The sequence below is a fragment of the Hyalella azteca genome, unplaced genomic scaffold (assembly GCF_000764305.2).
Source record: "Hyalella azteca isolate HAZT.00-mixed unplaced genomic scaffold, Hazt_2.0.2 contig7572, whole genome shotgun sequence".
Lineage (NCBI taxonomy): Eukaryota > Metazoa > Arthropoda > Malacostraca > Amphipoda > Hyalellidae > Hyalella > Hyalella azteca.
In genome coordinates this window covers 30525-45575 of record NW_025937694.1, presented here as the reverse complement: position 1 = coordinate 45575, position 15051 = coordinate 30525, and the positions used below count along the sequence as shown (strand labels likewise).

The window sequence follows — 15051 nt, the reverse complement described above, 5'->3', positions numbered from 1 at the left end:
CTCAGACCAGCACCCACCTGGATTTGCTTACTCTAAGCACTTCATAAAATTAAAGCCATCACCGTCTGGTCTCCCAAAATATAATCCATCATGATTATATTTCTGCTACACAGATGCCCCGTCTCTCTACCGTCCCGCCGCCATTGGCCGGATGGTTAGGACCAGTTGGGTGAGGGTTTTGGTGGTGGAGAGTCATCGAAGCTGTGCCATTATATTGTGCTTCTCGAGGCTGATAAGCTTATACATTATGAAGTGAAAAGGTCAAATTAGTGGCTGTAAATTAAGTAATTAATTGCTCTTACGACTGTCCACAAAAAGTTATATTAAACAAATTGTGATGCTGGGAGTAGGGTGTCTCTGGCACATGTACCCCAGGGCGCCTGCGACTGTCCAATCATTGAGTGGTCAACTGCGTACCTCAGGCATGGCTACGTGAGATATTCTAGTTATGTCTCCATGTTTGTATGCAAGAAAATAATAATTCTTTTTTATTACAAGAGATGTTTCATTTCGAAGAGTAATATATGATTATAGAACCGATTTCACAATGGAATATCTGTCATTAAAGCTTTTATTATTTACTTTAAAAGTAAAATAAATAAATTTTTTCCGATAAATTGACTTTTCTTCAGTGAAAGCTTCTAAAGTTCATTGGGCGAGTAATTTTGTTGTTGGAATCAATAAACAACGAATTTGTATTGTGCGAAGATATTATTCATCGGTAAAAACAATTTGCACTGCTGCAAACGAACACCCAGATGCCTCTTAACACTATAATTAATGCCAAGGATGAGATCAAGCTTATTATTATTTTGGTTTTATTATTTCTATGTGAAATATTATTTTCAAGCGAAATTTTCAGGCGGGCACAGCTCTTTTCATTGCATAATGATCATGGTTATTCTATTCAAACTTTCTACTCCCAATTTTGACGATGACAGTTTCAGCCCCCACCACGCCTGATTCAATTGCTAATCTTGCGACATCAGAGAATCTCTTGTATTTTGCAAACGCGGACTAAACGGCGAAATGGTCTTCCGGTTCCTTATCTTCTCCGTCGTTGAGTCGCTGGTTTCGTATCTTGATGTTGGAGAATATCAAGCCCATCACCATGATGAGCGGACTCCATGTCGCCATGAGGCAAGTCTCCCAGAACCTGCGCACCGTAGCCATGTTGATCTTGAAGAGGCGGTAGCACGGGCCGACACACCACACTTGCTGTGGGCCACAAAAAGGGGGTAGTTCAAATTAGCATTTTTTGGAGAAAATTACAGAATTAAAATTAGTTTTAACCTAAGATAATTGTTTTTCTACTAAACTAAGAGAAATTACTGATGCAGTGTTGCTACTATGAAATATTCATTCTAATTGTCACATTCTCTAAATAAATATTTAAAAATTATTCGCGATGATAAATGAGCTTTTTCATGTTATTTATTTTAAATCGGTCAATATTTAAGTTCACTTCCCTATAGCTTGAAACTTTCCCTATGACTGAATTTCAAGACGCACACCCCAACCCTCGCCAATGGCCCTATTCTTACCTACCCTACAGGACTCCAAATACCTGTTGCCGTAGCCGCCATGTGGTGATCCGCTTATTTCAACACTGTGTGTTTACGTCGACTTTTTTTCAGAAATAACAAGTACATTTTTATGGTGTATAGTCATACCACGGGTGTTAATCTTTTTTTCTCATTGTTGTATTTTATCATGTATGTTGCTACATCATATAAAAAACCGTATTTAGTTGTTAGCGAGGCTGCAGCTATCTTTAAACAAATTAGTATATATTACTATTACTTTGGACTGAACAGCATTCTCTCCATAGAGCAACTCTTTAAATCATACATTTATCATTTAATTAAATATAAGTGTGATATAATTTAAAGCTGCATTTGATGCTAATTCGAAAAATTTATTATATTTTTGATAACTTTTTGGCAACGCCTAGATTGATGTACCTATACATCGATGACCAAAATTTACAAGTCGATAAATGTCTGTTTTTTATGTTTCGCATGCAAATTGAGCACATTCTGTTCAATATAAACGCTGAAAAGATATAAGTGAAATTTTAAAGATCGGAAACATTTCCGCAACTTTGACACGCGGTAAAATGCAATGAATTTGCGGATGCAAAATGTTTGGCAAAATTCACGCTCCTGCAAACACAGCAAAATCAGGAACATTGATTTAATCAGTCACTCGGTGCGATTATATACAACACAAATCGTTATGCTTGACACCACCCAATATCAATCGGTTTTAATTTGCAGACATTTAATTACTTATGGATATACTCACCTGTGAATGAACTTCCTACAGCCAAGTTTACCACTTCATGTAATGCAGCGAAGAAGTTCTTCATGTTCCCAACCCTGCAAGATTACTGTGAAGAACATTTGTATTGTGTCTGGATATTATGATGCAACGTTTGCTTCATATATTGTACCAGATTTTCAACGCCATATCGACCAGTGTTTCCACTATGTGGAGAAAATCCAGCCAATTTCAGTCAAGCTTCACAAAAATAATCCTTTAAGACGATGCAATGAAGTCACTGCGGTGACTTGAACTCTTCCTTCAAACCAGGAATGTTTTTAATAATTCTTCACACATAGATTGATATCATTTAAAGTTTTATGGGTGATAGTTTCACGTAATTATTAATTGCGAGCATTGACTTATATTAGAAAATCGAATTAAGAAAGTTTCCAAAAACAATGTAGAGTAACAGATTGAATCGAGAACAAATTCACCTGTATTTGTTGTGCGTTAATTACTTACTAAGACAGTAAATAGCTCTACCTCGTTAATTTTTCGTTTGAACTACACGAATCAATTCGAGAACTATTGATAATTAGTCCAATTGCTTAAACCCCGTGTATTGTGTATCTTTACAGTTAATTGTAACTCATAACTTAACTTTTACCACACATCACATGGATTGTAGCATAGGTTGATGGAAATTTCAGCGGAGTTTTACATTAAGTGTCTTAAATACGAGGCAGGTGCTCGTGCGAGAAATGTTGTACAAAGAAACCTATCTATGCAATTTTATAGATATAAACGAAACAAATACAGATTTTTACATAAATTCAAAATATCATCAATAAACATCTATATTAAATGTTATACATTTTAAACTTGCCTCCTAGAAACACGTATTAAATGATGACATGATCTGAGGTTCTACTGATGCATCTTAGACATAACCCAATGAAGGTAACTGAGGATAAAAGTTAGTTAACAGTTCAGTCATGACAGGAAACCAACATTAATTATTAACATCACTGTATTCTAACATTGGGTAAAGTTTTTAACTATGTAAGATTGATCAATATCAGGTAATTTGACTAAGTATGCTCTAAACTAGTTTTGTCTAGACTGGATTAAAAGAAAACCTATACTGTATTACAAGATTGAGCTCAATTTATTTCCCACCATTCCACACATTTTTAGCTATATAATTAAAATTGCCATTAATCTAGTCCAAGGATAATTCTCGAATGATTGTGAATCTAGCACGCCTCTTCTTGAAATAGTATAGTAGCGGCCCAAATTTCTGTGATTTTTTTAATTACTGCAAATTAAGAAATAAATTGTCACTAGTGAGTTTGTCAGAGAAAAGTTCCCAACTTTTTGTAACTAATGTTTCCACAATAAACGATACATTTACATTGAACAATACTATTTCTGCGACGATCAAAACGAAATTTTACAGTCCATGTTATATATTGTAATATTGTAAATATTGTAATATATTGTAATATTGTAATATTGTAAAAAATAAATTTTTTTGCAAAAAAATTCAAAAATAAATAATAAATCCATTTTAATAATTATAACGCACACTCCTACAAATTCACACATCAATAATAAAGTATTATAACTTTCATCGTGAATTATTACAATTTCCATTCTGAATTATTTTTTTTTTTTTTTGTTTCTAAATACCGTCAATTTATACACCGACCATTGTAGTGGACGAGAACATGCAGATTGAGGAGGTCAATTTACAATTATTAAGCGACCAATTATACATAAATTTTGGTTATTCCATAAACTACTCATCGTTCATCGGCCTACACAACAAAGTGAAGTTAATTGAACCTATTTTTTATATCTTGACACACGGTAAATATTTTAATGGCAGGTATAACAAGGTTACGTTGAGGCTCATTTTAGCGACTTGATTGAATCATCAGAGGCTGAGCAAATGTCCGGTATTCTCTTCCTGGTGGTTATAAGTTTACTTTTTTTCTTTAATATAGAAACTGAATTTTTCTATATTTAGAGGAAAAATTAACACAACTCATATTTAACTCAACTGAATTCCACAACTGATATTTAGGTATATATCCTGTCTTTTTAGCGCATTTTATCATTTATGAAAAAATGCACTATTGTGCTCGCCATGTCCGTCTGTCCGTCCGTCTGTCTGTCCGTCTGCAATATCTGTCTGTCCGTCCGTGACTTCACGTTTTCGTCGACGAGAAAATGCGCTCTCTGTCACTCACTGCAGTGAGTACTGAGTTATATTTTTATAGATTTAAGTCTCCTGTTCGCTTGATTCTCGAACATCATTTTACAATCGAAATTTAGATATCGGATTTTTTCACGCTTCAACACGCAAGAATTTTTATTGAAAATTCGCCACTTACTCACTTTTTATCATATTGGTTACTATATGACAAAAAATTCTTGCAGATGATATGATATTGAAAGTTGTTATGACATAAAAAATTAATGACCACCAAAACGGCCAATGATTTCATTGGACGGATCGTGATTCATCACTTGAAGGCACTCTACAAACTCTTGTGCATTTTTGATCGTGGAAAAAAAATGTATTTGAATGGTTTTAGTTCACTTAATTAGAGATATGAGTTACGTAGCGGGTGTTCTGCAAATAAATTAAAAAATTGTGTTCTGAACCCTCTTAAATATAAATTAAATAAATTTAAAAAAATAACCAGGCTGGCTGGGAAATAGTAATTTAACTGTTAAATAAATATAATTATAATATCGTAATTGCAATTATTATTGCGTTTTGGAGTTAAAACTCAGGTGTGATTACATTCTGAATTTCATTTACATTTACTTGCGCTACAAAATTCTTTATTTCATTTGGATAAGAAATTAAAATGTATTTAAATCCTTAAAATGCTTCAGCTCACATGTTGCATTAATGATAAAAATGAATAAAATTTGCTCACATGATAAAAGTTTGCTCACATGTTGCATTAATGATAAAATCAATAGAAAAAAATATTTCATGAAACGCAGAAAGATGTAGAGCAAATTACTCTGCTCTTTAGTAAACTAATTTTGTCTTTTGGTCGCCGGCGATCATTCCGAATGCAATGCATTACTAAACATTGAAGTAGTCCGCAGCGTTGTCGGTGTCGGCTTCAGGCAGCTTCTGGTGCCTGACTTTGATCTTCGAGAAGATGAGAGCGCAGACCTCGACGTAGGGCGCGCATACGGCGAGCAGGCAAGTCTCTGTGAACTTTCTAAATGTGCCGCAGTTGATTTTACAGCACCGAAGACAAGGTCCAGCGCACCAAATTTGCTGGAATGTAGAAAAAACGTGCACAAAAACGCACCAAAACTATAGTGGGTTACCGGAATTTAAAAGGATACACAAACACGTGCAATTTCAAATGCAATAAACACATGCGAAATGCTATATGTTTTCAAACGTTAGTAGATTTGTGTTGAACTCATGTTTGAGATGTTCATGTTTCCATTTCACATCTATAAAGATTGTGCAAGAGTGGGAGAGAGTTATGAATAGAACACTTGTGTTCAGTTATAATAATTAATTTGCTGTCCCTAATTTAATCTTCATTGTCGCTGCTGCTTATTCGCATGAGTTGAAATTTGTGGTGAAAGTCATCGTTTTTGTTCAATGAACATTTTTAAAATATATTATGTAAATATATTTAAATAAATCTTCATAAATATTTAAACTTTCTTACAGATTCTAAAATATTGTCTTCAAGTGACGCAAGAGCATAGTTGAATTAAAAATAATGTACATTAGTGTGCATAGTAGGTATGCACGTCTTTAGTTCGGATAATAGTGCTGAAATCATGTTAAAAATAATATTATTTTAGAATTTTGACATAATTATTATTTTTAGTAACTTAATTTGAAAGAAACTCGCTCGGATTGTGATAAAACTTTAATGGGACATATGTGCCAACTCATTCATCACTGCATGAAAAGTGTCATTATTATTCAGAAAGGAAAAATTGTTAGTGAACACTCTCGTTGCTGTTATCACTCGTTCAACTTACGTTGAAGAGGAGACTTGAGAAATCGAAATCTCAACTTGAACGAATCACACTCTCATCGTGTCGTTCGTGTATGATTGTGTTGGAAGTCTGATGAAGTTTGAGAGTGCTAGAAGGAATCTCAGGTTAACACACACATGACATATTAATCTGAATTAACATATTAACCAAAATTAACACATGCTTACGCCGAAGGACAGGCAGGCAAAGTTGCAGCCGTTGATGAGCGCGATGAGCGGTCCGAAGAGGATGACAAGGAGACCGTAGCAACAAGTTCGTGACACGTCGTAGGTTTTGCGCGAGCAGTTCCAGCAGGAGTCCATTGAGTGGAGTCCTTCGGGCTCACCAACTACATCGTCCCACATCACCTGAAATGTGATGCATAAAATTAGTTTGATATTATCATTGAATTTTTTGTAAACATTATTACGGTACAACGCAATTCTTTGAAGTTGGCCCAACCTGAAGCAGTTTCAACAACGTTTGGAGGTGTCCACCTTTTGGGTACAACTACGTGCATCCTTTAATGGATGGGCCAGTGAAGGAAAGAAGTGAAATCTTGAATCTGAAATTTGCAATATATTGCAACAACGTTATCTACAGAAATGTGTCGGACATTTAAAATAATATGGGTAAAAAAATAGTTACCCAATACGACACAGATGACATTCAAAATCAGAATAATACAATATGTGTGAGGTTAACCTCTTTAATCGAATGACCAGGTAAAAATATATAGTGAAAATTTATTTTGCTCGGACAGAATAGTAGCATTGAGACAGATGATTTTTTTATGGATTATTAAATTAAATAACGCGAATTGTTTGGAGATAATTGTGGAAGAAGTCTGTTTAATATAATCTAATCGTAACTATAAGTAGTTCATTTGTAAATGCTGCTGAAGTTCATAGAAAATGGGTTTCAACCAAAAGAGGCTTCTGAAATGATAAATCAACAAATAGCTGCAATGCAATATTTGTTTGTTAATTCAAGGATTAAAGAAGACCAATATATGGCTATCACATGAGCTCCTGAACCGTAATCGTCATTCTTCAGTTACGAAGTCTTCTTGACATTTTGTGGATAAGCTAAGAGACATTTATTAACTGACATCAATAAGTTTTAATCAATTTAGAACCCTCTGAGTACACGATATAATAATTTTAATTCATTTGATACTAATTGACATCTCTACGGAATTCGAAATAAATTTAATAGAAGAATGAACTCGTTGGCTGCTGTGGAGGACATCTTACCTGGAGGTGGTGGTTGAGATTGTTAGGGTCGCGATCCATGTTGTTGTACTCAGCGTCACTTCCCATCACCTTCCTCACGCTACTGTAAGTCTTGGCGCTCGCCGTCCTTCCGTTTGCGTCGTTTATTGGTCCTGCGGGAGTGAAAAGGCAATCTTGAAGTTGGTGGTAATAAGTGGTACTTAATGAGGGGGATGGACTTGAGATATGAGTGCTATAACTTAGGATTTTCTGATTCAGTGATGGAGATTGTGGAAAATAGAGTTTGAGATTTTAATGTTAGTGTTTGTAATTTTCCGTGATGCAAAATTTGGGTTATGTAATTTGAGGTTTGTGTGTTGAAACTCGTGATAGTCTGAGATTGATACTGAATGCGGGTAATAGTACTTTAAATTTGAGTCTTGGAGCTTCCTAAAGTTGGAGTTACAAAATGTGGGACATGGAAATCGAGATTTGGCTTTTGGAGCTTAGTAATGGTCGGTGAATGCGAGTAATGGCACTATATATTTTAGTGTTGAAATGGTGAAAGAAAATGCACATGCAGCGCAGCGCTAGGGACAGAAAAATTGATGAATGTGTTTTGATGTTTGTGATCGTCAGGGATACAGAATTCGTGTATTGAAACTTGGATATGAGTCTTGAAGCTCTGGATTGCCAATGATACAGAATGTGATTTATTGGACTTGAAATTTGAGTTTAGAAGTTTGTAAAAGTCTGTGATGCAGACTGCAATATCGAGATAGGGTCTGAACTCAAGATTTAGCTGAATTTCTGTTTAATTAATTTCGAAACTAAAAAAATTGTGCTATAAATTTTGTTACGATATTATGAAATAAAGCTATCCTAGAAATTAGCTTAAGTGTGCAATATTTAGCAAATCCTGTATTTGCGTAATGATTGATGAAAATAAAAGTTCTTACAGATGAGTTTCTACATTCGCGTGCGCAATGATTGAATGCTATCATTGCATGGCTGCGTGCATTACTGCCTCGTGACGTGAACGACTTAACAACGCGTGCTGCTGTCACGTACTCCAGTTACACGCAATCCTCGCGCAACAAACTGCTAGAGGGTGAATAAATTCGTCCTTGATTATGACGCTCCGTCAGCACCGTGAAGATCTCAATCTTTGAACCTTTGCTGGCTCATTTGCTGTCTCCGGTGTAATACTCTCCGAACATATGTAAACTATACAGTTCGTGAATAAATAACGTTTGGTCATGTCATGTGAAGAATTTTCCTAAAATCGCCTGATATTGTCTTTTGGCTTCCCGTAAATAATATCTTAGCGAATGATATGTTTTCTTCTTGGGTCATAACTTAGAGATCAAACGAAAGTGACATTTTTACAAATAAAAAAATGGTAGTTTAGGCTCAATTGTGGTTATGGAGTTATTTCCACAGGTATCAAACTCTCTCGTCAAGTCTTGCGCCATTATGCAAACTATTTGGAAGGGAGCGCGTTTTATGGGTATATTTACATCTTATTTACTGTGTGTCCAACTGAAAGATGGATCTATTAAAATTAGTTTATATAAGTTGAATACTTTTTTGCAAAATTTTTCCATAAAATTCAATTCAAACGCTTGCATTATATATTTCTACGTTTATGCTCATAAATAGCCATTACGTCGATTTTTGTGCAAATTTAGACGACCATATAAGGACTATTGCCATTTCACTTTCTATCAATCGAGATGAGCAGTGCAAACTATTTAAAAAACAGGAACAAATTGATTTATAAATAAACATGGTATATAACCAGTCTTGAAGCAGACTAACTCGAACGACTTCTCCGCGTGATTGAAGGCGCTTGTTAGTGGCATGTCATAGCTTGTCGGCCAAGGAGTAATAATGATTTTATCGGCCAAAGAGTATTGATGGTATCGGGCAAACAATAATATGGTATTACCAGTCAAGCAGTAATGTTGCTGTTACTGCAGTCAAGGAGTGATGATGCTGTTACCGGTCAACGAGTGATGTTGCTGTTACCGGTCATGGAGTAATGATGCTGTTACAGGTCAACGAGTGATGTTGCTGTTACCAGTCAAGAAGTAATGATGCTGTTACCAGTCAAGGAGTAATGTTGCTGTTACCAGTCAAGTGTCAAGGTGTAATGATGCTGTTACCAGTCAAGGAGTAATGATGCTGTTACCAGTCAAGGTGTAATGATGCTGTTACCAGTCAAGGAGTAATGATGATTTTATCGGCCTAAAAACAATAATGCGCTCGTCGCTCAGTGCGAGATGTTCTTCCCCCCTCCCCCCCTCCAAGACGCCTGAGCCATGGTTGCCTGCACCGCGGGTATCAAAGGTGGTGCCTTCAGCATAGCTCAGCTCAGCGTTTCTCTAATCCTGACTTTCCGGGGCCATACTTTCAAAACTGGCTAAGTGAATGTAAGTACTTACGCTCCATTTTCTTGTCTATGATTGGTGGATTTTGCTTGGAAGGTCGTCAATGATTGGCTGATGAACTTACGATCTCTTAACTTTTTTTGAAAGTATAGTCCCTGCCAAGAACTTCGATCGAGATGAGATTTCATTAGACAATATTGATTTATATCCATTATTAACTAATAAAGAACTTTTTCTCACTATTCCTTTTAAAGATATATACATTATCCAAGTTGTCTGAAAATCTTTGTATTGTTTTATATTGCTTGAATATAAACAAATTAACACTAGATGTTCAGGGATAACAGGAATATTTTCATGGTAACTGCCCTGCCATCCATGGCTGATGTTCAGCTTACAGGTCAGGTTGATTGGCCGGGGTCAGAGTAATATTCTGAAGAATTAAGAAATAAATTAAGTCTAGACATTCATGTTACAACATGCATGTATCGTGACGTGGTCACCTCTCTTGTCACGCAAAGGAACTAAGACTAAACGGCCTGTGCCTGTCAGGTCAAGTCCTTAATATATTTTACATTTTCATGTATTTTCCACTTGTTTATTCGATCATTTAATTTTTCGCCCACACTCACCTTCACTCATCGTGCTAGGAAACTGTTGAAATTACAGATGATATTCTATAACAGAAATATTGTAGTAAAATAACAGGTTACAAGTGGCTTTAAAAACCCTACCAAACGAATCAATGCAGTGAAAAGTTTTCTAAATTTTACTCTCATGAAACAAAGTGAGTACTTTTAATTTTCCGCTCAAATTTCCATGTGAATGATTTTTATTCCTTTTCTAATTTATAAGGTATATTTATAAAATTTTTATATATTTTTAAGTTATAATTGATGCTCTAACACAGGAACACAATACAACTGAACGCTCCAGCTCCCCACGGGCGAATGAAGCGAACTGCGCGTAGCCTCCGCAAGATACGAGAGAAGTGAACGCACGCGCCGTCCGTTCCGTTAATTGTCCGGAACTGTTAAAGTGCGGTGGCTCGTGGTCCAGATGTGGTCATAATGATGAGATGATGAATGTGGTCATATTTGATCTTTCCTTCAGATTTTAAAATATTATTTTCAAGTGACGCATGAGCATAGTTGAATTAAAAATAATATAAATTAGTGTACATAGTAAGTATGCACTTATTTTGTGCATCATTATGTCATCATCATGACCACATGAATGTGGTCATGATGATGAGATGATGAATGTGGTCATAATGATACGATGATGAATGTGGTCATAATGATGAGATGATGAATGTGGTCATAATGATGAGATGATGAGTGGCATTCACTATTGATAACTAATGAAGAGTACGACATTAATAGAAATATACATAAAGTGTGATTATTATGGGGTTAATAAGTTGTGCTAATAACTGATAATAGTAATTATTATGACTGGTGAAGAATGTGACATTAATGCAAATAATAAATTATAATAAGATGATAATTAGCCTATAAGAATATTTGCTGATGAAGAATGCAACATGAAAAAGGAAATGCGGTTAATAAATTGTGTTTAGACTATAATGACCGATGAAGAATACAGCATTGATTCGAACATTACATTATGAAATGATATGATAATTGGACTATTTAAAGAATCGCGGATGAATAATATGGCATTAATAAGCACATCAATACAAACATATCTGTCGTGTCATGCTATTCTAAGGAATGATGAATGCTAATTAAGGAAATATCACGATAACGAACTTACGTGTCGTTGTGTATATGCACTTTTTCACGTGGATGATTCATTACATTCACATAATGATATGAAGAGCATAGCATTCATAGGCATAGGCTTGTTGATATGAACACGATGTTCCTTCGACAGAAATTCGACATCGAGTTGTGATGATACGATCTCATATAATGTATGACCTCAGTTAATTTCAAAGCAGGTTTGTTTGTGAAGATTTATCGGTCGAATGAAGGGTGTCATCTCTTATAAATTCTAATATAAGGTTGGGTAACAGTCTAGTCATTGATTTTAATTGTTTTTTTTTTCAGTATAGTGACAGGTCATGTTTTTAACTTTTTCTCAATTTTGTGACATTTTGTGTGATATTTTATTTTTTATTGAGGAAGATAATTGAAATTTTTTGTTTAACTACAGATACGCTAAGATTTGGGAATGATTTTATCTTATATGGATGTTGGCACTGTACAAACTTATATGCTATTTTCTACCATTATTACAACATAAGTGAAGAAACTTATTGTAACGCACCCAAGATATCGTCAGACTCCACGTAGGGACTTGGATAAGTTCTGGCACTCATGAGACGAACGGGAGAACTCACGCTCGTGAGAACTGGAGTTCTGCTTCCAAATATTGTTTTTAGATATAATTACTATTAGCTTTGAACTCTGTAACTATATAAAAAAATCATTTTATCGTAGATCTCATTTGAAATAAGACCAGAAATACACACTTGTTGGTGTAATATTCCCACACCGTCACATTTTTCCCAGCCCCATTGAACCTTTCCAGACCACCCTCCTCCCCTTCACACACCACCCCCTCTTCACTCTCCCCCTCCCCCCCACATAAGGTCAGCCCGCCTGTTCGGTCGGCCGCTCGATCGCGACGAAGGTCTTCCTAGAACCTAGCCCCGTATCCAGGATACAGAACCAAAGAATTATTTAGAAATTATCATAGATGACAAATAAAAAGTATGTTTCGTGCAATTTGTTATCTTAATATTTGAATCAATTGTTAACAAGTTCTTAGAGAGAACTAAAGTTGAACTCGATAGAACTAGATCGACTCAGCAATAGAAATAAATAAAGCTGAAGTCGATGGAACTGGTTCGATGCAGTATTAGCGAGAACTAGAGTTGAACTCGATGGAACTAGATCGACTCAGCACTAGAGAGAACTAGAGTTGAACTCGATGGAACTAGATGGACTCAGCACTAGAGAGAACTAGAGTTGAACTCGATGGAACTAGATGGACTCAGCACTAGAGAGAACTAGAGTTGAACTCGATGGAACTAGATCGACTCAGCACTAGAGAGAACTAGAGTTGAACTCGATTTAACTATAGCTACTCAATGGACGAGAACAAAGGAGAACTAGAATATTGGACTTTAAAAAATAGAATCAGCATCAGAACTGTAACTATATAGTGAAATAGAGTCATAAAAAATTGAAGTAGATTGAATTTCGATCTAGTTATTCATAGTGGACAATGATTTTTGAAAAGCTCTAAAATCTATACCAAAAAATATTAATAATAATTTCATCGTCAGTTGTCGTTCCTTTTCATATGCTTCACTTAAATTTTCTGAAAATTTAAATGCAAAGAATAGTCCACAAAATTCATATCTTTATAGAAAACGTTTCGGAGTCCAGTTTCGGAGTTTCATTGCTTTTAAATTTTTAGTTAACTTGCGATTTAAGCAAATAAGTGACATCAATTCTTTAAATTTTCTGTAACGTACTAATTTCGTACAATCTTACTCAACTTAGACGAAAAAAGTCATATTCATCTATATCACAAAGGCCACATTTTACGTGCCCAAAGGTCATCAAAGAGAGACAGAGCTCGTCGCGTGAGCTGTTCACACCGCGGCTGTTAATCGCACACAGACGCCACGCGGAGATCGATGCCACGCAGGCCGCTGCGTAGCGCCTCTTCGCGACCTTTACCCACGGCGTAATTCAGCAGATTCAACATTTATGAATAAATCGCAGAGAAATACATTCTCATCGTGACATTATCGCTACCAAATACAGGTTAGCGTATTTACTTTGCTTAATTCTAATCGCTTAATACCCGTTAAAAAAGAAGCAAGTGAAGCCCAGAGACTAATTGGACTTGATGCACTAGAGAAGAACGCGCTCGAAATAAGTAAAAATTCATATTTTAATTAAAACTGAGGTCGAAAAATTTTGCTGCATTGAATTTAGTCGTTCAGTGTAGTAAAATTTTGCTTTATTGTCATAATTCGGAAATCAAGTTTCATGATAAAGAACATTTCGACAGAGAGAAAACTTTAACAACGTGAAAATTAAACAGACAATTTTTATAGGCCCATTTATATCAGTGACCTCTTGTCAAAGAAGCGTTTCACTGCTAAGACATAAAGGGTCTTCGTGTTACACAAATTATTGGGCATTACATCAAGGACGTTTGATTTTTTCCGGTCAAGGACAAATGGATTAGCCGACCAACGCAAAAAAACTTATGCTATATTCTTGCGCCTAACAATTATTCGCGTAGTCTATGATAGTACAGACGTACTAACATCGTTAAGAATGATATTTCTTTTATATATGATCATACTGTAATTTGAATAATGTTTACTATAATTAATATCTCTGTTGGAAAAGGTCGCAAAGTTATTTTGTTGAGCCGAAAAACTGAAACTCAAAGTTCTCAAAAATTCCGATGCTCCAATAGATCTTCACAATAGTAATATATTTGACAGATAAATGCATAAAACGAATCAAGATTTAAATTTTCATGCCTGACACAATGAAATTTTTTCTTTCAATTGAGATTGAAGCTAATATTCGCCCATGCACAAAGACTGTCCGTCATCGTCACGTCTGCTATAAATTCCACTTCTGCGTACTGTGACCTAGAAACATGGACTCTGGCATCAGCTTCTATGAATTAACTATTCAAATGCGTCGTCTTGACCTACTATTCATGCTTTTCGAGTCCCGTGAATCAACCATGCATAAATTGAATACAACAATTGCATAAAACGATTACAACAATTTTCTTCTCTAAACGTATTTAAATAAATTTCATCAAGCTCTTTAATTCCAGATAAAAGGAAACAGGTACACTTAATCCAATTTTACTGCAGGTTATGCCCACGCAATACTAGCAGCAAGTTGAACTATTGAACTGTGCAATATCAGGGTATTTTATTGGTATAAATTGCTGGTGAGACCATTTTGCCGGTAAATTTAACATCTTGATTGAGAAAAATGAAAGGCAATAAAAAAATTTATGTAAGTTTTTGGATATAAGATGGCTCCTATGTGAGCCATCTAAAGTTGGAAAAATTCCAACTATTTTGATTAAATAGTGAAGAATCCACCATAATACCAAGC

At 35.3% G+C, this 15051-nt stretch overlaps 1 protein-coding gene across 3 annotated transcripts; it reads right to left on the bottom strand.

Moving 5' to 3' along the window:
* Positions 1–692: 692 nt before the first annotated feature.
* On the bottom strand, positions 693–12365 carry LOC108664541 (caveolin-3). 3 transcript variants are annotated; one of them, XM_018151145.2, is made up of 4 exons: positions 12209–12356; positions 7563–7693; positions 6495–6674; positions 693–1218 (listed from the first exon to the last, which is right to left on the bottom strand). In XM_018151145.2, the coding sequence occupies exons 1-4, from the start codon at positions 12258–12260 to the stop codon at positions 1018–1020; spliced, it is 564 nt and encodes a 187-aa protein (XP_018006634.1). In that variant the 5' UTR covers positions 12261–12356; the 3' UTR covers positions 693–1017. The 3 variants fall into 3 exon arrangements, with proteins under 3 accessions (XP_018006634.1, XP_018006636.1, XP_018006635.1); XM_018151147.2 differs by lacking the exon at positions 12209–12356 and adding an exon at positions 10546–10726; XM_018151146.2 differs by lacking the exon at positions 693–1218 and adding an exon at positions 4509–5578 and having other exon boundaries at positions 12209–12365.
* Between the last annotated feature and the right edge of the window lie 2686 nt (positions 12366–15051).